This window comes from Caretta caretta, chromosome 27, assembly GCF_965140235.1.
Source record: "Caretta caretta isolate rCarCar2 chromosome 27, rCarCar1.hap1, whole genome shotgun sequence".
In the NCBI taxonomy this organism is placed as follows: Eukaryota; Metazoa; Chordata; order Testudines; family Cheloniidae; genus Caretta; species Caretta caretta.
In genome coordinates this window covers 6,560,020-6,583,028 of record NC_134232.1, presented here as the reverse complement: position 1 = coordinate 6,583,028, position 23,009 = coordinate 6,560,020, and the positions used below count along the sequence as shown (strand labels likewise).

Genomic DNA, 23,009 nt, shown 5'->3' with positions numbered 1-23,009 from the left:
GACCAATTCCCAGTTAAATCATCCCAGCCAGGGCTTTGTCAAGCCTGACCTTAAAAACCTCTAAGGAAGGAGATTCTAGTCGATTGTGTGTGTCCCCACACAAATGCTCTAAGTGCATTTAGTTGGCAGAGTGCATCCACAGTACCGAGGCAACCGTCGACTTCCGGAGCGTTGCACTGTGGGTAGCTATCCCACAGTTCCCGCAGTCTCCACCTTCCATTTGAATTCTGGCTAGAAATCCCAGTGCCTGATGGGGGCAAAAACATTGTCGTGGGTGGTTCTGAGTACATATCATCAGCCCCCCCCCCTTCCCTCTGTGAAAGCAACGTCAGACAATCGTTTTGCACCTTTTTTCATGGGTTACCCGTGCAGATGCCATACCACGGCAAGCATGGAGCCCGCTCAGCTCCATGTCACTGTATGTCTCCTGGGTGCTGGCAGACGCAGTACTGCATTGCTACACAGCAGCAGCTCATTGCCTTTTGGCAGCAGACAGTGCAGTATGGCTGGTAGCCATTGTCGCCATACTCCTGGGTCTCTTTTAGCCGACCTTGGTGAGGTCGGTCAGGGGCGCCTGGGCAGACATGGGAGTGACTCAGCCAGGTCATTTCCCTTTTTAAGTTTCATCTCATGGAGATTCAGTCCTGCTGGCAGTCGTACTGCACCATCTTCTGCCAAGCACCCAAGAGATGATGATGGCTAGCAGTCGTACTGCACCGTCTGCTACCAGCAAGATGTATAACGATAGATGAAGTGGATCAAAACAAGAAATAGACCAGATTTGTGTTGTATTCATTTGTATTCATTTTGTCCCCCCTCCTTCCCTCCCTCCTTGAATCAACGGCCTGCTAAACCCAGGGTTTTGAGATCTATCCTTGAGTGGGCCATTCTGTTTCTCCTTGATGCAAAGCCACCCCCTTTGTTGATTTTAATTCCCTGTAAGCCAACCCTGTAAGCCATGTTTTCAGTCGCCCCCCCCCTCCGTCAGAGCAACGGCAGACAATCGTTTCGCGCCTTTTTTCAGCGCAGACGTCGTAGCCCTGGGAACATGGAGCCCGCTCAGATCACCGCAGCAATTATGAGCACTATAAACACTGTGTGCATTATCCAGCAGGATATGCAGAACCATAACCTGCAAGAAAAGCGAAACCAGGCGAGGAGGAGGCGACTGCAGTGTGGTGACGAGAGTGATGAGGACATGGACATAGACGTCTCACAAAGTACAAGCCCCTGCAGTGTGCACATCATAGTGTCAAATGGGCAGGTTCATGGTGTGGAACGCCGATTGTGGGCCCGGGAAACAAGCACAGACTGGTGGGACCGCATAGTGTTGCAGGTCTGGAATGATTCCCAGTGGCTGCAAAACTTTCACATGCGTAAGGGCACTTTCATGGAACTTTGTGACTTGCTTTCCCCTGCCCTGAAGCGCAAGAATACCAAGATGAGAGCAGCCCTCACAGTTCACAAGAGAGTGGCAATAGCCCTGTGGAAGCTTGCAACGCCAGACAGCTACTGGTCAGTCGGGAATCAATTTGGAATGGGCAAATCTACTGTGGGGGCTGCTATGATGCAAGTAGCCAACGCAATCACTGAGCTGCTGCTATCAAGGGTAGTGACTCTGGGAAATGTGCAGGTCATAGTGGATGGCTTTGCTGCAATGGGATTCCCTAACTGTGGTGGGGCAATAGATGGAACCCATATCCCTATCTTGGCACCGGAGCACCAAGGCAGTGAGTACATAAACCGCAAGGGGTACTTTTCAGTGGTGCTGCAAGCACTGGCGGATCACAAGGGACGTTTCACCAACATCAATGTGGGATGGCCGGGAAAGGTGCATGATGCTCACAAAAGGGACTTACTTGCCAGACCAGAAAATAACCGTTGGGGATGTTGAAATGCCTATATGTATCCTTGGGGACCTAGCCTACCCCTTAATGCCATGGCTCATGAAGCTATACACAGACAGCCTGGACAGTAGTCAGGAGCTGTTCAACTATAGGCTGAGCAAGTGCAGAATGGTGGTAGAATGTGTATTTGGGCATTTAAAAGCGCGCTGGCGTAGTTTACTGACTCGGTTAGACCTCAGCGAAACTAATATTCCCATTGTTATTACTGCTTGCTGTGCGCTCCACAATATCTGTGAGAGTAAGGGGGAGACGTTTATGGCAGGGTGGGAGGTTGAGGCAAATTGCCTGGCCACTGATTACGCGCAGCCAGACGCCAGGGCAGTTAGAAGAGCACAGGAGGGTGTGGTGCACATCAGAGAAGCTTTGAAAACCAGTTTCAGGAATGGCCAGGCTACGGTGTGAAAGTTCTGTTTGTTTCTCCTTGATGGAACCCCTCCCCCTGGGGTTCACTCTACTTTCCTGTAAGCTAAGCACCCTTCCCTCCCCCCTTCGATCACCGCTTGCAGAGGCAATAAAGTCATTGTTGCTTCACATTCATGCATTCTTTATTTATGCATCACACAAATAGGGGGATAACTGCCAAGGTTGCCTGGAAGGGGTGGTGGAAGAGGGAAGCACCGGGTGGGGTGGTGGAGGAGGGAAGGACAAGGCCACACAGCACTTTAAAAGTTTAAAACTTTAAAACTTATTGAATGCCGGCCTTTTGTTCCTTAGGCAATCCTCTAGGGTGGAGTGGCTGGGTGGCCGGAGGCCCCCCCCATCGCGTTCTTGGGCATCTGGGTGAGGAGGCTATGGAACTTGGGGAGGAGGGCAGTTGGTTACACAGGGGCTGTTGCGGCGGTCTGTGGTCCTGCTGCCTTTCCTGCAGCTCAACCATGCACTGGAGCTATGAGTTTGATCCTCCAGCAGCCTGAGCATTGACTCCTGCCTTCTTTCAGCAAGCTGACGCCACCTACCATCTTCAGCCTGCCACCTCTCCTCATGGTCATATTGTGTTTTCCTGCACTCTGAGATTGTCTGCCTCCACATATTTTTCTGTGCTCTGTCAGTGTGGGAGGACAGCATGAGGTCAGAGAACATTTCATCGCAAGTGCGTTTTTTTCGTTTTCTAATCTTCGCTAGCCTCTGGGAAGGAGAAACATATGCAGCTGGTGGAGGAAAAAAAAGGGAGAGTGGTAGTTAAAAAGACATTTTATAGAACAATGGGTACACTTTCTCACGGTAAACCTTGCTGTTAACATTACATAGCACATGTTTTCATTACAAAGTCGCATTTTGCCTCTTATTGAGGGTATGCTGCTTTGGTGAGAGAGATCACTCACGCAGGGCCGGGCAACAAAATTCGGCTTGCAGGCAGGAATGGTAAGCCACAGTCTTTTGGCTTCTTTAACTTTCATAACATGTGGGAATGGTTTCAAACAGCAGCGCCCTTGTCAACGTTCCTCCCCCACTCTGAACTCTAGGGTACAGATGTGGGACCTGCATGAAAACCTCCTAAGCTTACTTTTACCAGCTTAGGTTAAAACTTTCCCAAGGTACAAATTAATTTTATGCTTTGCCCTTGGAATTTCCACTGCCACCACCAAACTTTAACTGGGTTTACTGGGAAATGTAGTTTGGACACGTCTTTCCCCCCCAAATCCTCCCAACCCTTGCACCCCACTTCCTGGGGAAGGTTTGGTAAAAATCCTCTCCAATTTGCAAAGGTGACCACAGACCCAAACCCTTGGATCTGAGAACAATGAAAAAGCATTCAGTTTTCTTACAAGAAGACTTTTAATAGAAGTAAAAGAATCACCTCTGTAAAATCAGGATGGTAGATACCTTACAGGGTAATTAGATTCAAAACATAGAGAATCCCTCTAGACAAAACCTTAAGTTACAAAAAAGACACACAGACAGGAATAGTCATTCTATTCAGTACTGTTCTTTTCTCAGCCATTTAAAGAAATCATAATCTAACACATACCTAAAAGTTCTAAGACTCCATTCCTGTTCTATCCACGGCAAAAGCAGCATACAGACAGACACAGACCCTTTGTTTCTCTCCCTCCTCCCAGTTTTTGAAAGTATCTTGTCTCCTCATTGGTCATTTTGGTCAAGTGCCAGCGAGGTTACCTTTAGCTTCTTAACCCTTTACAGGTGAGAGGATTTTTCCTCTGGCCAGGAGGGATTTTAAAGGGGTTTACCCTTCCCTTTATATTTATGACAGCCCTCATTTCCCATACGAAGTAGCTGTTGGGTTGGCGGTTTAAAATGGGCTGGCAATTTAAAAGGATGGGCTGCGGTTTCTGGGTTAACGTGCAGCAGAAACCCAACTAACCCACCCCACACTCCTCCTCCCAATTCTCTGGGATGATGGCTTCACTCCTCCCCCCCACCGTGTGGCTAACAGCGGGGAAGATTTCTGTTCAGCCACAGTCAAACAGCCCAGCAGGAATGGGCACCTCTGAATGTCCGCTTACTAAAACAACCCTATTTCAACCAGGTAACCATGAATATCACTCTCCTGAGGGTAACTCAGAGAGTTAAAGAATGGATGTTGTTTGAATGCCAGCAAATACCGGGACCATACGCTGCAATGCTTTGTTCTGTAATGATTCCCGACTACGTGCTACTGGCCTGGCATGGTAAAGTCGCCTACCATGACAGGTTTCAGAGGAACAGCCGTGTTAGTCTGTATTCGCAAAAAGAAAAGGAGTACTTGTGGCACCTTAGAGACTAACCAATTTATTTGAGCATGAGCTTTCGTGAGCCACAGCTCACTTCATCAGATGTGTACCGTGGAAACTGCAGCAGACTTTATATACACACAGAGAATATGAAACAATACCTCCTCCCACCCCACTGTCCTGCTGGTAATAGCTTATCTAAAGTGATCAACAGGTGGGCCATTTCCAGCACAAATCCAGGTTTTCTCACCCTCCACCCCCCCACACAAATTCACTCTCCTGCTGGTGCTAGCCCATCCAAAGTGACAACTCTTTACATAATCAAGTCGGGCTATTTCCTGCATAGATCCAGGTTTTCTCACTTCCCCCCCACCCCCATACACACACAAACTCACTCTCCTGCTGGTAATAGCTCATCTAAACTGACCACTCTCCAAGTTTAAATCCAAGTTAAACCAGAATATCTGGGGGGAGGGGGGGTAGGAAAAAACAAGAGGAAACAGGCTACCTTGCATAATGACTTAGCCACTCCCAGTCTCTATTTAAGCCTAAATTAATAGTATCCAATTTGCAAATGAATTCCAATTCAGCAGTTTCTCGCTGGAGTCTGGATTTGAAGTTTTTTTGTTTTAAGATAGCGACCTTCATGTCTGTGATTGCGTGACCAGAGAGATTGAAGTGTTCTCCGACTGGTTTATGAATGTTATAATTCTTGACATCTGATTTGTGTCCATTTATTCTTTTACGTAGAGACTGTCCAGTTTGACCAATGTACATGGCAGAGGGGCATTGCTGGCACATGATGGCATATATCACATTGGTGGATGTGCAGGTGAACGAGCCTCTGATAGTGTGGCTGATGTTATTAGGCCCTGTGATGGTGTCCCCTGAATAGATATGTGGGCACAATTGGCAACGGGCTTTGTTGCAAGGATAAGTTCCTGGGTTAGTGGTTCTGTTGTGTGGTATGTGGTTGTTGGTGAGTATTTGCTTCAGGTTGCGGGGCTGTCTGTAGGCAAGGACTGGCCTGTCTCCCAAGACTTGTGAGAGTGTTGGGTCATCCTTTAGGATAGGTTGTAGATCCTTAATAATGCGTTGGAGGGGTTTTAGTTGGGGGCTGAAGGTGACCGCTAGTGGCGTTCTGTTATTTTCTTTGTTAGGCCTGTCCTGTAGTAGGTAACTTCTGGGAACTCTTCTGGCTCTATCAATCTGTTTCTTTACTTCTGCAGGTGGGTATTGTAGTTGTAAGAAAGCTTGACAGAGATCTTGTAGGTGTTTGTCTCTGTCTGAGGGGTTGGAGCAAATGCGGTTGTATCGCAGAGCTTGGCTGTAGACGATGGATCGTGTGGTGTGGTCAGGGTGAAAGCTGGAGGCATGCAGGTAGGAATAGCGGTCAGTAGGTTTCCGGTATAGGGTGGTGTTTATGTGGCCATTGTTTATTAGCACTGTAGTGTCCAGGAAGTGGATCTCTTGTGTGGACTGGACCAGGCAGGACGGAATAAGGCTGCCCTCCCCAGAAACCTTTTGCAAAGGCTTTGGGAGTACATCCAGGAGAGCGTTATGGAGATGTCCCTGGAGGATTTCCGCTCCATCCCCAGACACGTTAACAGACTTTTCCAGTAGCTGTACTGGCTGCGAATGCCAGGGCAAATTAATCATTAAACATGCTTGCTTTTAAACCATGTATAATATTTACAAAGGTACACTCAGCAGAGGTCCCTTCTCCACCTTCAGGGTCCGGGAGCCCGCCTTGGGTGGGTTCGGGGGGTACTGGCTCCAGGTCCAGGTGAGAAACAGATCCTGGCTGTTGTGGAAACCGGTTTCTCCGCTTCCTTGCTGTAAGCTATCTACAACCTCCTCCTCATCATCATCTTCCTTGCCCCCAAAACCCGCTTCCGTGTTGCCTCCCACTCCTTGGACGGAGTCAAAGCACTGGGTTGGGGTAGTGGTGGCTGCACCCCGTAGAATGGCAGGCAGCTCATCATAGAAGCAGCATGTCTGGGGCTCTGAACCGGAGTGGCCGTTTGCCTCTCTGATTTTTTGGTAGGGTTGCCTGAGCTCCTTAATTTTCACGTGGCACTGCTGCGAGTTCCTGTTATAGCCTCTGTCCTTCATGCCGTTGGAGATTTTTTTCAAATATTTTGGCATTCTGTGTTCTCGAACAGAGTTCTGCCTGCACAGATTCATGTCCCCATACAGCGATCAGATCCCATACCTCCCGTTCAGTCCATGCTGGAGCTCTTCAGCGATTCTGGGACTGCATGGTTTCCTGTGCTGATGAGCTCTGCATGGTGACCTGTGCAGGTGAGCTCGCCACGCTGGCCAAACAGGAAATGAGATTCAAAAGTTCGTGGGCCTTTTCCTGTCTACCTGGCCAGTGCATCTGAGTTGAGAGCGCTGTCCAGAACGGTCACAACTGAGCACTCTGGGATAGTTCCCGGAGGCCAATACTGTCTAATTGCGTCCACAGTACCGCAAATTCGACCCGGCAAGGCCGATTTCAGCGCTAATCCCCTCGTCGGGGGTGGAGTAAAGAAATCAATTTTAAGAGCCCTTTAAGTCAAAAAAAAGGGCTTCATCGTGTTGACGGGTGCAGGGTCAAATCGAGGTAATGCTGCTAAATTCGACCTCAACTCCTAGTGTAGACCAGGGCAAAGAGTGGGAATCAATTATAATTTGAATTTTTCAAGACAAGACTATTATTTACTTAAGACTGATAATGAGGAGGGGAAATTGTTCTAACTATGCTTCAGAGGGTTCCCAGGTAGGATGATGTTCTTTGATTCAGATGAGGGAACAAGTAAGGCAATGCATCTGTGTTTAGTAGTCAGAATAAGGTGCATGAAGCTAACTATGGGTATGGTATTTATTCATGTAAAACTGAGCTTATACTTGCAAAAGTGTCTTTATAAACTTTAGAAAATTAACTGATTGTTCTATTATTCCTCACATGTAGTCCTCCCTATTGGTTGAACACTGAGCATCTGTGTGAGTTATGTGCCTTTAGAAATACTTTCATAGCTCAGTCCCCATTGAAGACACAGAATGTATTCAAACTGATTTCTGTTGTTCTAGTTGCATGCTGCAATCTACAGACAATGGATATTTAGTCTCAAGTCACTAGATTTAATCAAAAAAGAGAAAGGAAGTCAAAATCCTCAAATAAAATGTGAGAATTATTCTCAGAAGGGCACTAATCTTGATAAAGACTATTTTGAGTCAATGATAATAGCTTGTTTTGGTTAGATCAGATTTTATTTGAAAAATCTCATTTCTTTTAGTTAAACATTCAAATTTCCCCCTTTTATTTTGTAGAATTGTACTAAACAGAGTGCAGTCTATGAGGGAACTGCAGGGAATTACATTGTATTGAGTGAACTTAATAATCGTGAAAGTGAGGGAACTGGACTTAGTATGGGCTAACTGTTATGCAGGCTTCCCTGCACTGCTCAGTCCAAGTACTACATTACCATTTGTTGAGCAGGGACTGCCAGCCTAGTCAGATTTCACAGTGGTTTTATGATCTGGATAAATGGAAACTGGGCAGAGATTCTCAAACTCATTTTCACTTACAATTTAAGGGAGAGTATGAACTGGTGTGGAGTGAATTTCACGAGGTTCCAAGGTTCATTTCAGATAAGCCATAAGACCTTTGTATTTTTTTGAACATATCAGAATCTTTTGAGGCAACAAAAGATTGGTTGGTGCAGATTTCAGTTATTATATTAGATATTTCCATTATGTTTATGCAGCTGTTCATTGTGTAAATATCTGAAATCAAAGTTTATACCACAGATTTTTTTATTTGTGGGACATTGAACAGTTTGGCGATTATTCAGTAGTTTTCATTATTTAATACACAGTTCCATGAGAAAAATTCATGTGTAAAAATTCATGTGTAGAGTTTTTCTCTAGTACTGAACTAATTCACCAGCATGCAAATGAACAAAGCTGTCTACTGATTTATCTTCTCTACAGTATGTGTAGTTGTTGTTTTTTTTAACTTCTTATATACAGTATTTGTCAATGCATTTATTATGCTGCTTTGAAAGTGAAATAAGCCTGTTTTATATATTGGTTTTATCCAAAGTTTATAATAATATCCATCTCCTGCAAGCTGAATCAAAGTTAATACATCTTATTTCAGACCTTAGTACAGACTATGTTCATGCTCTCGCTTGTTCTTGTTTGCCTCCTTTTCTGTCTCCCATGTTTGTTTCCATGAAATCATATATTTCATATCTCTATTTTTATAATCTACATATCTGATGAAACAGTGGGAAGGTGATAGAGAATAATTATTCAGGAGAATAATTGGCTAATTTGTATTGGAATATAAGAATCAACTGCGATTTAGGGTTTTATTTACAGACAGCTTCCTTTATATTTGGTTTTATTTGCTGCTGAAATTTTAAAACCTTCACCTAAACAGAGCACTAAAACTAAAATAAATCTCTTCAGGAGACAGATTGTTTTTTGGTGTCCTAGTACTAGATTTTTGAAAATTGTGTTTATGCTTTTCACCCCAGATTGAAAGCCCAGTGGAATTAAAATAGTGAAACTAAGTATGTTAAAATAGACAATGAGATTAGAAGAATATACACACTTTATGGTCTCAGTTTGTATAAACATACAAAAAGTAAAAGTAAAACATACATCAAAGTAAAAGAAAGGAAATTACAGTATTTGTGAGAAAATAGTCAAAGTCACTTCAAAGCTGAATATTGTGTCTTTTTTAATGTTGTAATTATGCATGCAAAACAATTATTTGTATTCATTAGCTGAAGTTTACAGATTGAGCTAGTTACTGAGCATAAATATTATTTTTTAAACTACTGGATAAAAGCTAACTTTTATCCAACTTCTTCCTCCCTGTAATGTTCCAAACTTGCACCCTGTGCTAAAATAATTGGGACTGAACTTCTTTGACCATTCAAACAGAGTGTAATGCTTGTTACATTGTAACAGCACTTCTGTTTTGAAAGCAGCCTCCCCAAAAACATGTAACCTCCCACATAAACACATTTATCAGTAAGCAGTACTTAACAGTGAGATTTTCCTAGGATGCCTAAGTCTAAAAGCGATAGGGAAGACTCAGAACTTAGCCTGGCAGTGACCCATTTAAGTGCATATCTCAACACCATGATTCAGCACTGCAGCCTATAATTACCTACACAAGGAGGAGATACCTGTTACTAAAGACCTCTTTAACACAGAAGATAAAGACACAAAAATATCCAGTGGTGGCAGGAAGTAGAAGCTAAAACAATTCCAACTTGAAGTAAGGTGCAAATGTTTAATGGTGAGGATAATTAACCATTGGAGCAGCTTGCTAACAATATGGTAAATGCTCCATCACTCTAAGTCTATAAATCAAGGTTGGATGTCTTTCTAAAAGATACACTGTCATTTACCATCATTTATTGGTCTCAACGCAGGAATCAATGTATGAACATCTAAGGCCCTGGCATAGGGCATGCCTCCCCTGTAGCACCTTCTGCTGAGTTAGTACAGAGCTGCACATACTCCCTGTCTCAGTTTCCCTTCTTAGGAAGCCAGTAATTCCACTTCAGGCACTCTTGAGATTTGATTCAATAGTACCCTTCTTAGGACTTGTTTATTACAAAACCTCCTACAAAAGCGGCCATAACAAAAAGTCACAAATAAACAAAATGTACTTCTGGTTTTTTTGGGTTCCTCTGAAACCTGCCTTCTGTGTTCTGTCCTACTCAGCATTCTCTCTGTCTTTAAGTCTCTCTTTATGGCAGGCACTCCAGCTTTCCTCCTGGAGCTGGATTGCAATTTCTCTCTCTCAGCTGGCCCCACTTAGGCGTCACATTCAGAGGCCTGGCAGCCTTCTGCTGGTGTCTGGTCCCTGCTAACTCAAGGACCCTACAGGAGTCTTCTTATTTCTTTCAGTGTCTGCAGGCATCTACCCTGTGAAGGAGGAGGCAGCATTTATGGTGGTCCCCTTCTCTCAACTCATCCTCAACTGGTTGGGAAATAGGGGAGTTTTGCCCCACCTCTCTGTAAGGCTCCTGGCCCCAGGCCCTTAAAGAAACAGTAGCAGCGTTTCCTCCCAAACCCTACTTGCTCCCGGCATCTCCTAGATTATATCTGTAATTGGAACTTTCAACTCTTTCCAGTTATACTGGGTGGACTGACCAGTAGGCATTATTGCCCTTAAGGGGCAGACTGCCCAGGCAAAGGCCTACATTATACATAAGCTTGTCAGGTTTTGATTTAAGGTGATAGATGTCAGTAAATGTTGATTTCAGCTGACACTGAAATTGACAAAAAAAAGTATTGATTGGTAACAGGGGGTGGGAGTGCAGCCACCCTTGTGCCTGCAGGGATTGAGGGTCACCAGCCCTGTAGCAGTGCAGGGAGCCCTCTACAGCTCCGCTGTTTCAGACCCATGCCCTCACTCTCATGACAGTGGAGTGGCAGAGGGTGTCCTACAGATTTAGGCCTAACTAAGGGTAAAACATTACCATTTGAAAAAGAACTCGTCATTATTTCAAGGGGGACTTCCAAGGGCTAGATTTGTAACTCTCCAAAAGTATATCACATTTTCTTTTACTAACATGTGAGAAAAATCATTTGTATGGACAATATGCAGAGAGGGTCATACCAACATGTGTAACCATTCACACTCACTTATTAATGGCAACTAATGTTAAAAAAAACCCCTTTATTAAAGTAAAATTCAGATCAGACTCTCTAAAAATAAAGAAAATAGGGGTTGAACATAGTGGTCCAGTGGACTCAGCTTCAAGAGACATGGAGTGAAATCCTGGTCCCCTTGAAGTGAATGGGAAGACTCCCATTCACTTCAGTGGGGTCAGGGTTTCACCCCTGGGTTCTATTCCTAGCTCTGCCACCGGTCTGCTGGATAATAACATTATCCTACTTAGTGGAATGCTTTGAAATCTATGGATGAAATGTGCTGTATAACAAATTAGTAGTAGTGTTATTAATTTATGTGCTGTGGTTCCATATTATGCTATCTGCCAATAAATGTGATCAGTAGATTGAATCTAAACATCTCTTCTTGAAATATGATTTTTTTGAGGATGAAGTGGAAAATACAAATAATGAAGTCTTTATTAATAAAACTGGCCTGATCCAATAAACAGAAGAGAGATACCAAGATGGAAATTTTGTGGAATCAGAAAACGTAGTAGTTTCTCCAAGAATCCCAAATCTTCATAATAAAATGATCTTACTAATTTTTTTATTGAAGTAATATCTTAATAAAGTGAAGTCTTCAAGATGTGTCATATCAGAAATTCCTACCTGAATACCAAAAACTGTCACTGATTTGGATGACAAAATATGTTCTGCTTCCTATTGACTTATTTCTGTAACACTAACAAACAGTGCAGCATCTTCAATGTGTAGCTGTGGTACAATTTAATGAAATAATCTTCATTAAAATATTCAGTTTACCGCAGAAAACTGAAAGAATTATAATCAGAATGGAGTGTGCTTGACAGAAGCAGTATAGAGAGAAACCTTAAGGAAAAAAAATGCACTTGAGGAAGAATTAACAATAAAACTGATGAATATCTAGTGGTCTGTGAATATCTAATATTTATCACTCGTGATTCTATCACATTACTTCCTGAGCTGTTTTTCTATAATTATTAACAAGAACCTCTACTAATAATCTGCTCTTTTATTTAGAAAATTAGGTGTTTATGCCCCTGCATGGAAAAGTGGAGTCTCTCTTTTACATCTATCTTTCTTTTTAGCATTTATATAGGAGGTTCAAATAGATTTCTGTAATGACCGTTTCTGTACAATCATATGATAGAGAGATTATGTATATGCATAATTTTCTGGCATACAGACATACAATCCTTCCAGTGTATATATTTCTCTGCATGTATAAATGAAGGCCCAAATTCTCCACACCCCATCCAAATGATTGTGCTTCATGTCTCTGAAAAGGGATGGGGGAAGAACTCTCCCCACCCCTTCAGGGTCTGGAGTGACAATGCAGTTGCTTATGATCAGCATTAGGTCATCAGACACACTTCGAGAATATTATATTTAAATACCACCAGACAAAACAAAAAAAACCTTGTTGTTTGGTTCCATTGCTATCAGTTTGTAACCAGTAATTCAAAGCTACCTAAAATCTTTACTTGATATCAAATAGGGACTGCCATCAGCAAAAGCTACGAACAGGACTAATAGAAGCCTCCAGAGCATATTTTTCAAGAAGTCAGAGCAAGTTTTCCCCTCAGTGTGAGGAATTGTTGGGACAACAATGCTAATGGGGAAAGCCCAGTGTTCCAGTTTGGGCACTTAATATTTGTGTACTCAAATGAGAATTTAGGAGAACAGACACCTATTTTTATACTTAATCTCTCCTAAGCAATTTAAATAGAAATCTAGATGATCTACAATCATACCCAATAGTAAATGGATGTATGTAGCACTGGAAAATTATGACACCATAGCCACAAAGATCATGCCTCTCCTGTAGAGCACAGGCGGCATAAGTGTCTTGTGGAGTAGGAACATACAAAGTGTTCTGGAATTGAATAGCAGCAGTTTAGCTTGGGTGATTGCATTGTGATCTCCTTTATGGTGTTAACATGTAAATAATCATTGGTTTAAACTAGACCTGACAGTTAACCACTCTAGTAAAATTAATGGGAGACATTCACTCACACATCTATTAGGATCATTGTTTTGCTTTCTGATTATAGATTTAGGGCGAAATTCTGCTCTCAGTTCTATTGCTGTAACTCCATTGACTTCAGTTGAGTTACTGCAGAATTATATGGGTGTAAGCAAGAGCAGAATTTAGTTTTTAATGTCTGAAGATGCTGATTTGCATAGTGAAAGTTCCTGCCCATTTGAGAGAGTTTTCATTTTAATCCAAGCATAGCTATTGAATTCTCTGGAAATACCTATTTTGGTATATACTTTGTATTGCTCTTAGATTTCTGTTCCCCCAGCTTTGTGGGGCTGTGAATATAAATGGATAAGGGAAGGAAGGATCTTGCTAAAAATGGATAGTGTATGCCTTTTGTTCCTGGCTAGTGCTAGAAATTTTGCTGGTATATTGCTTATCTTTGAGCACAAAACTTCTCACCTTTTTTCACTCACGCAGAGAGCAGAAATTAGTTGTTCAGTCACTGATATTTTTCTTTTTACTCTTCTAGACTTCTGCAGATGAGGGTTCTGGGTCTGCCATCAAGTCTTCTGCAAACAGATCTGACTCAAAATTTCCTGCTATAGAAAAAACATCAAGCAAGCAAAAGCAAAAACCTCCCATGAGCTCCAGCAAAGTAACTCCAGGTGAACTAAAGGGTGCATAAAATGGAACTAGTTACCACAGTATTAAGAATTAGCAAGTATGTAGAAGATGCCTTGTGGATTCAGAGTCATTATGCAATGCAATAATGCAAACTCATGGGCCTAATTCTCATTTACACTTAAGTCACTTTACACCATTCTGATAAGGTACAGTGACCTTAAAATGAGTACAAATGAAATTTACACCTGCTTTAAGGCCACTTTCCAACACCAGAGTAGAGTAAAGTGACTTAAGTGTAAATGAGAATTAGGCCCATGAGACAATAAACAATCTCACTGAATTAACTAAAATAATTTTAAAATGGTTTAGTTCCCTTTTAGAACAACAGGGATTCATTTTGGAATAGCAATAAAAAGCACTTCAGGGCATGTCTGTATGTTCTGCAGTCTCGCTTATTTGGCCTTTGAACTCATGTTCACACTGAACAAGTCTTATAATCACCTGAGTTCTTTGGGGCCCTGGGAGAGTTTTTGATTGACTTCAATAGGACTTTAGTGGGAGCAGAATCAAACTAACATCTGGAACCCAGGGGTGAGAGTGTTAAAATATCAACTGAAAATGTGGGATGTGTGTTTAAAACCTAAAACAGATTATCAGAATTAAGGGCAGCTTTCCTATCATAAATAAAGTTAATTTAAAATCAAAACAACAAAAAAAGCTTCATAATTCTAAATAGCTGCTGTTAATCCCAAAAAGTGTATGAATAAATTCTCAGAAAATGGTATACGTTTAGCCAGAATTAACTAATCAACCTGTTGCTTTAAAGAAGTCAGTTAGTATGCATGCCACCTAGTTACCTGTTAAAATGGTATTCCATTTGTGAAAAATGCTTTAAATATTTATGCTGTAAAAGTTATCCGCTAAATATAATAGAAAGTGCCTTTCCTTTGATACAGGGAGATTGTGGAAACATAGCTACGTCTCCAGAGGCCAACAAAACAAAATAGGCTCCCAAAGACCCAATCAGAGACAACAGTTGTGTGGGAATGATTTCTTACTATCCATGCATGTCCATGTCATTATATAGAGAGTCTGCAAAGACAGAAGGCTATTTCAGTATGTTTATAAAAGGATTAATTACATCAGGACTATCCATGTGGCCAAAGTTAAAGATCCCTCAGTGTTTACATTATAAATCACTCCCAGATATTTGAGATAAATATATCAGATGCTCTGGGCTGAGATGGTATATAAGTTTGTTTTGTTTTGTTTTTAAACTAAATTTGGGGTGGGAGAGGGGAAGAATCAAGTTGATCATTTTAAACCTAGTTTAAAATTAAAATTTAGCTCTTTTATTGCATTTTGGCATCCCACTAATTAAAAATAATTTATCAAAATGAAAATTTTGCTGGTAATGAGGGCCTAGATATGCTCTCATTTGCCCTGGTGTGAATCTGTATTAGTTCTGCTGCCATCAGAGTAATTTCAGATTTATGGTGGAATTTAGAGAAGAATTTGGGCCTTGGGCATTTTGTGGGAAAAGTGTAATCAAAACAAATGAAGGCCCTAATCTTGCAACTAACTCTGTCTATGTCTAATTAACTAACTCGAAACCTATGTCCATGCAGGGCTTCGCTGAAAGCAACAGGGCAGCACAGGATTCTGCCATGCAGAATCAGTTGCAGGATTAGACATATCTTTTCATTTCAAAATGTGGATTCCTGAGCATATAAGAAGGGAAAATAGAATGTTTACCATATTATACGAATCTTTTTTAATGTATTTATCCTCACAGCACTCCTGTGAGGTATGAATTATTCCCATTTTACTGATGGGAGACTGAAGCATAGAGAGACAGAGTGGTTTGCCTGTGGTCACAAAGGAAGTCTGTGGTAGAGCAGAAGATTGAACCCAGCTCTCCTGAGTCCCAGGCTAGCGCCCTAATTACTGGATCATCCTTACTCTCCCGAACTTGTAACTGATACAGTTCCATGTCCTTTGTGAACATGGGCAATGTGCTGTGTCTGGGAGCAATTATAGAGCACCAGCTCTTTATCTTCTTTGATGCTGTGAATAGAACTTTGGAAATAGCACTTTCACTAACTCCAAGAGCTAGCAATTTTCAGTGACATACTAAATGCTTTGGTTTGAAGTGGAGAACTGATGAGTTTGTCAGATACTCTTGATGAACACCCTATGTTCTCAGCCAGAACTATTAAGACTAAAGAGGTCTCTGACCCAAAAAGGTCTCTGTGGACCAGATTCCCATTTACACTAATGTCTCACTGCTACATATGGCAATGTAAAGGGACATTGAAATAGATGAAACTATAATTTACTGCCACTTTAAGACCCATTTACGCTGACCAAGTAGCATAAAGGAGCCTTAGTCTATATGAGAATCCAGTCCTGTGTGTAGATTTGGATGCTTTCTGGAGATGGTTCACTGAAGTTAAAAATGAGATACTCATTTATATCAGGGCCTTATTCTAATACATATCAATCAGACCAAAAAGGTGTAAGAAAAACTAAGTACCTGGGAAAATGGTGCAAGGACAGGGTAGGCCCATTACTCAATGGCGGGTGGGGGTGGGGGGGAGACAATAACAGAAAACAGGGAAATGGCCGCTTCCAGGGCGCAGCGTGGTCTGCGGTGCCAGAACAGGCAGGAAGCCTGCCTTAGCACCCCCACTGCGCCGCTGACTAGGAGCTGCCGAAGGAAAGCCCGCACCCCAATCCCCTGCCCCAGCCCTGAGCCCCCACCCAAAACCCGGAACCCCTTCCTGCACTCCAAACCCTTCATCCCCCGCCCCACCCCAGAGCCTGCACCCCCAGCCCAGACCCCCTCATGTACCCCAACCTCCTGCCCCAGCCCAGAGCCCCCCCAAATCTGGAGCCCCTTCCTGCACCCCAAACCCTTCATCCCCACCCCAGAACTTCCTCTCACATCCTGAACCCCTCATTTCCAGCCCCACCCTGCAGCCCTCACCCACGCATCCCAACCCTCTGCCCCAGCCCTGAGTCACTCCCATACCCCAAACCCCTCATCCACAGCTTCATTAGCTTGTGGGCATCAACAATTTTCTTCAGCTGGGGTTTCCAGAAAAAAAAAGTTTGAAAACCACTGATCTAGAAGATAATAGAAGTGATAAGTAACAGTCAGCATGGATTTGTCAGGAACAAATCGTGTCATACCGACCAGATGGCTTGCTACCCTGTCAAAGAAAGCTTTGTGGATAGGGGGGAAGCGTAGATGTGGTATATATTGATTTTAGTAAGCTTTTGATACTGTCTCACGTGACCTTCTAATAAACAAACTAGGGAAATGCAACCTAGATGGAGCTACTAGTGGTTCACAGTCATGCTGGAAGGGTATAACGAGTGGGGGCCACACAGGGATCAGTTCTGGGTCTGGTTCTGTTCTTCAATATCTTCATCAATGGTTTAGAGAACAGTAGAGAGAGTACACTTATAAAGTTTGCAGATGATACCAAGCTGGGAGGGGTTGCAAGTGCTTTGGAGGATAGAATTAAAATTCAAAATGATCTGGACAAGCTAGACAAATGGTCTGAAGTAAATAGGATGAAGTTTAGTAAGGACAAATGCAAAGTACTCCATTTAGGAAAGAACAATCGGTTGCACACATACAAAATGGGAAATGACTGCCTAGGAAGGAGAACTGCGGAAACGGGTCTGGGGGGGGGGGGGGGGTCATAGTGGACCATAAACTAAATGAGTCAACAGTGTAACAGTGTTGCAAAAAAAGCAAACATCCTTCTGGGATGTATTAGCAGGAGTGAAGTAATTCTTCCACTCTACTCTGCGTTGATTAGGCCTCAACTGGAGTATTGTGTCCAGTTCTGGGCGGCACTTTCAGGAAAGAGGTGAACAAATTGGAGAAAGTCCAGAGAAGAGCAACAAAAATGATTAAAGGTCTAGAAAACAAGGCCTATGAGGGAAGATTAAAAATAAAAAAAAAGGGATTTGTTTAGTCTGGAAAGAGAAGTCTGAGAGGAGACATGATAACAGTTTTCAAATACATAAAAGGTTGTTACAAGGAGGGAGAGAGAAAAATTGTTCTTAACCTCAGAGGATGGGACAAGAAGCAATGGGCTTAAATTGCAGCAAGGGAGGTTTAGGTTGGACATTAGAAAAAACTTCCTAACTGTCAGGGTGGTTAAGCACTGGAATAAATTGCCTAAGGGGGTTGTGGAATCTCCATCATTGGAGATTTTTAAGAGCAGGTTAGACAAACACCTGTCAGGAATGGTCTGGATAATACTTAGTCCTGCCATGAGTGCAGTGGACTGGACAAGATGACCTCTCAAGGTCCCTTCCAGTCCTATGATTCTATGTACTGTCGGTCTTCCTGTCTGTCCTGCTTTTTTTCCTTGCCATGGTTTGAGGAGGGTGTAGGATGAGAGGATTCTAGGAACCGGCTAGCAAAGCAAGTTCCTGACCACTCTTTTGTATTGGTACAAGGCATTCACAATGTTTGCATTTTACTGTGTGGCCTGTGCCGTGGTTTGTGGGGTACATCATATCCTATCCACACCATGGCAATATTCTTGGTGTTGTTTTATGTCACTCTATTCTTGTCCTGGTACAAGACCGTCAGAGGTGCACCTAAGTTTGTGGCTTCCTCTGCCTGTGTAATGAGTCAAGTGGGGCTATGCACCAAAGATTCCCACATTCACATGGCACTAATATTGGAGTTCGTTGTATGATGTCTGTGTATCACTTACCAGTTTCTCATGGACAACTATTTCCAGGACTGGTTGTGGTTATAGGTCATGTTTTAAATCACTTTTAAATGCTTGTTAGGTCAAGCTATAATTTGAATTTGGCTCCTAACCAAGCTCCTGTTCACACACACTGGGTATGTGTGCATAGCAGCTGGGATATGCGATTTCCAGAGCTGGTAGTCATACATGTGCTAGCTGTGCTCAAACAAACATGTTATGCAGGGGTATGTGCTCAGGTGTCTAGCGTGAGCCACCACAGGTGCTGCTGCGGCCGAACTGTTGTTTCACTGTCTTCACTCTCACCTGGCCTTGGGTAGCTCATGTGTTGTAACCAGAGTTTACTAACTCAAGCTAGCTGTTGCAGTAAAGATGAGTGTGTTTATAATGGGCTCATTTTACAGTGAATTTTTGTTACAGATGTATAGTCTACCCCCATCCTGTATGGTATTATGAGCACCTGGAACCTCCTTCCCCTTTTCCTCTGTGCTACTGATAGCATGGTGCTGGGGAGGATACAGCAAAAGCAGTATGCAGTGATTTCAACCTGCCTGCTTGCTTTTTTGCTTTCACTGAAATTCATCAGATTTCTTAATTCCTTATCTGCTATGTTTCATAACACAGTAACTGGCAAAACCAGAATGCAAGAGGTTCTTTCAGTATTATTTTAACAAACTTTTTTGTATGAATGTGAACATACAGAGGATTCTATTGCAGAGTACCCAGGAGCATTGTCACAAGCAGCAGGCCTTCCCCAAAGTTGGAAATCAATTCAGCTTCACATTGGAACTGGGGCAAATTAAAAAGCTCAATAAATGTTTACATTACTCTCTCACTTATTAGACATTAAAGTTCCTAACACTGAAAATCCCACCTCTTGTGTTCTAAAATAAAAAGATATTTGTGGTAAATAATTAAGCCTTAATTAAGAGTTCCTCTGCATATATGAAACCATAAACATCTCCAGCATACTCAGCAAGGTGAACAGTATGAGCCCTTTAATTTTAGTTATACTCAGAGGCAATATCAGTCACGTCTATTATGCTACCAATCTGTTTTTCCAAATTGAAAAGAAATAGATGATGTCTATTAATTATCTTTTGGACCTAATCTTCGCATTTTCTGGCACTGCAGCTACTGGGAAAAGTAGCATTTAGTAAGAGGGGCAGAAGGTTTCTATATATTTGTTTATTGTCTGAACCAAAAATCTTCCTTCCTTCCCCTTGAACTGTCCTTTTATATTAGTGGCTCAATATCACCTCTTGATCCCAACCCAAAGTAAATCAGCTCTCCCTTCTTGGTGCCTATCGCAGCCAACAAGGTTCTTGACACTCACTGAAACATTTAATTCCTCTTCTTTCCAAGGCCAAGTGAAAAGCAGAGCCCTATCCTACTCACAGCTGGAAACAAGTTGCTTAGTGAACTACCAGTGCCAGAACTCCTAGGAATGCCTTATTAATTGAAAATACAGATTTTTTTTTGTTTACTTTGGAGACATGTCCTCCCCTCCTGCATAGAAACACACAGAAGGGGAACACTTGCATGAAGAGAGCTACAGCCCCTGTGTCCATGAAGATGTAGCCTATCATTCTGTTACCTACATGGGATCTATATGAAGAGCAGGACTATAGGCTGCCAAATACATAGAGGCCAAAGATCCATAGGATAGGGCCTGACACTTCAGATGCTGGGTATGCATCCTGCTCCCCATCTCTTGATAGGTAGCATCTCTTGGCTCCTCTGGCAGCTGCACTTTAGATTCCTTGAAAGGGGTCACAGAGCATCTGGGAGGAGGTAATGTTAGTCTTGGCATTAATTAATATATGGTTCACATCCACTAGTTTGTACAGGGAACATGCTGAATGGAACAGCTGTTCCTTACCCCTCTCTTCTGCCTGGCCCCACTACCTTTTTGGCACAGTGCTGAAGTCAGTATCTTTATCTGGATTGGGATTGTGAATGCTCTCTAAAGTTTGGAGGTGTTCAAATGAAGATTTTTTTGTTTCAGGTCCATCTCTATATATGACACTTTCAGACTAGAGATGCTTATCTTTGGCCTTTATCTTTCAGATGAGGGTAAATCCAACTTTACAAAATGTATAAAAAATTAAAAATAGCGACAGCTCAATCTGTTTAGGATCTAGCTAATTTTAAACTGGAAGTCTCTTTATCAAATTTCCTAATGCTTTTCTGGCAAATCCTGTTAACAATCTCTCTGGGCAGAAAGCTCATTTAGGGCCAGATTTTCAGAGAGATCAGTACCCACAATCAGCTGGATTTTCAGAAGAGTTGCGTTCATGTTTCCAACTATAAGTGGATAGATTTTTTGAAAGAGCTCAGCACATTAGGTGTGCATTGGGCAATGAGCTCTTTTGAGAATATGGTCCTTGTTTAGGTGCATAAATGGCAGCTGAGCTTTGAAAATCTGGACCCCATTGCACATGTTGAGCAGTTGAAGGACTGACTGAGATTTTGAAAATCTGAACCTTACTTTCTATGCTAGGTGAATCCTTAGTTTGTCTTTGGAAAAAAACAGTTACCCTATGGATATGGAGGTTGACCACCAAACTGGATAGTTGGTCAGTATGTAATGGAGTGGGACTAGCCACCAAACCTCCTAATAGATAGAACTTCAGCTGTGATTCATTACTGGAGAAGACAGGTCTTTGCTTCAGCTTTCGAAGATTTATGGAAATTCCCACTGCTTTGAACATATTCATTTAATTAGAGCTGTTCAGAAAAGTTATTTTCCTTGAAAAAAAGTTTGAAATTTAAAAATAGAGTTGTTTGAAAAAATTCCAATGTTTCTTTATGGCTCTCTTAATGAAAAGAGATTGGTATTCTACATTGTGAAGCTAAATGTGAGTTTGGATAACCCGCCAAATCTCTGTTCACTGAATATGACTCTGTATATCAAAAGCTATTATGCACATTTTGCAGGAATAAATTGTCTGGCATTTTTTCTTTGAAATACAAATTTTTCTTTCTATTTTCAATTGAGTATAAATGACAAAAGATTTGCTAAAAGAGAAATCAGTGCCGATATAGTTTCTTGCTCTGTGGAGGCAGACCTTGTAGGGACTTATCTTCTAGGTTTTTTATGAAGAAATATTTTAATGGAAGCTCTTTCCCTGAAAATATAATAAAATTACTGAAAAGGTTTTATACTTAACAGCTGCCCAGAAGCAGTCATTATTAAGGAGGAAGAGAATGAGCCAGGGAGGATTGTTGGGAAGCCCAGACACACAGAATATGAGAAAATTGGAAGAAAGAGACAGACAGACCTCGTTGCTGCAGGCAAAGGCACAAGTTACCAGCGCATCTGGTGAGAAAAATCTCCTTTACAACTCTTTTGGTCTGTAGAAATGTAGAACAGTCTGTTTCTAGGCTGCTGAACTCTTACAGATCCATTTATCATTTATACCATGGTGTCCCAACTCCAGTACCCTAGAGAGGCCTTAAACTGTCATTTACATTCACTTTAAGGTCCATTTAAACTACCAATATAAAAGGGGCCTTAGTGTAAATGAGAACAAAGCCTTAATTAACTGATATTCTCATTTGAGATATAGATTATATCTATATAGATATAACCATAGAGGAGACATAAAAGGAATTCACTAAATAAAGAAGTAGTCTTAATAAATGTATAGCTTTAGAAAAATGTATCTATCCTCTAAATTCCATTCAGCCTATTATCTAAATAAATGGCTGATCCACTTGATTGAAGAAGCTATTAAAAATTCTTAAAATAACTTAAATATACTGACTAAAATAAGCATCACATATTACTGCATTTTATTTTTCAATGTTTGATAACTTTTGTATAAGATAAATACCTCTGAAATTCTAATCTAACACATGGCTATACACAACTTCATATAGGTTGCCATTAGGTTGCCATTAACTGGATATTCCGTTGCAGTAAAGCCGTAGACAGGGTCACACAATCATAGGATTAAAAAGGGACCTACACTAAGGCAGGAGCAACTGTACCTAGACTGTTCCCAACAGGTGTTTCGTCAACATGTTCTAGAAAACCTCCAGTGATTGGAAGCCTGTTTCAGAGTTTAAACTACACTTACGGTTAGAAAGCTTTTCTTAATATCTAACCTAATCCCTTGGTATAGTTTAAGCCCACTATTCTTCATGTCCACTGAAGGTAGGATAAGAAGTGATTGATCACTGTCCTCTTTATAATAGCCCTTTACGTATTTGAAGACTGTTATCAGGTCCCCCCTCAGTCTTCTTTTCTCAGGACTAAATATGTCCAATTTTTATAACCTTTCCTTGAATGTCAGGTTTTCTAAATTTAATCATTTTTGTTGCTTTCCTCTGAACTCTCTCCAATTTGCCCACATCTTTCCTAAAGTATGGCATCCAGAATTGGACACAATATTTCAGCTGAGAC

At 41.9% G+C, this 23,009-nt stretch overlaps 1 protein-coding gene and 1 long non-coding RNA gene across 13 annotated transcripts in view; one reads left to right on the top strand and one right to left on the bottom strand.

Annotated features, from left to right (window-relative positions):
* Window positions 1–23,009, top strand: part of MARCHF10 (membrane associated ring-CH-type finger 10) — a 100,239-nt gene that overhangs the window by 24,727 nt on the left and 52,503 nt on the right. For 8 of the 12 annotated variants that reach the window (XM_075123699.1, XM_075123694.1, XM_048830461.2 and 5 more), the window contains exons 4-5: window positions 13,762–13,897; window positions 21,774–21,923. In XM_075123699.1, coding sequence (XP_074979800.1) covers window positions 13,762–13,897; window positions 21,774–21,923 — 286 coding nt within the window. The remainder of the gene's footprint in view (window positions 1–13,761; window positions 13,898–21,773; window positions 21,924–23,009) is intronic. The other 4 variants (XM_075123700.1, XM_075123695.1, XM_075123703.1 and 1 more) reach the window with 2 other exon arrangements.
* Window positions 2,481–23,009, bottom strand: part of LOC142070200 (uncharacterized) — a 44,541-nt gene continuing 24,012 nt past the window's right edge. Inside the window, exons 2-3 of the long non-coding RNA XR_012666207.1 lie at window positions 13,692–13,831; window positions 2,481–3,055 (exon numbers count right to left, since the gene is read on the bottom strand). This is a non-coding gene — a long non-coding RNA (uncharacterized LOC142070200). The remainder of the gene's footprint in view (window positions 3,056–13,691; window positions 13,832–23,009) is intronic.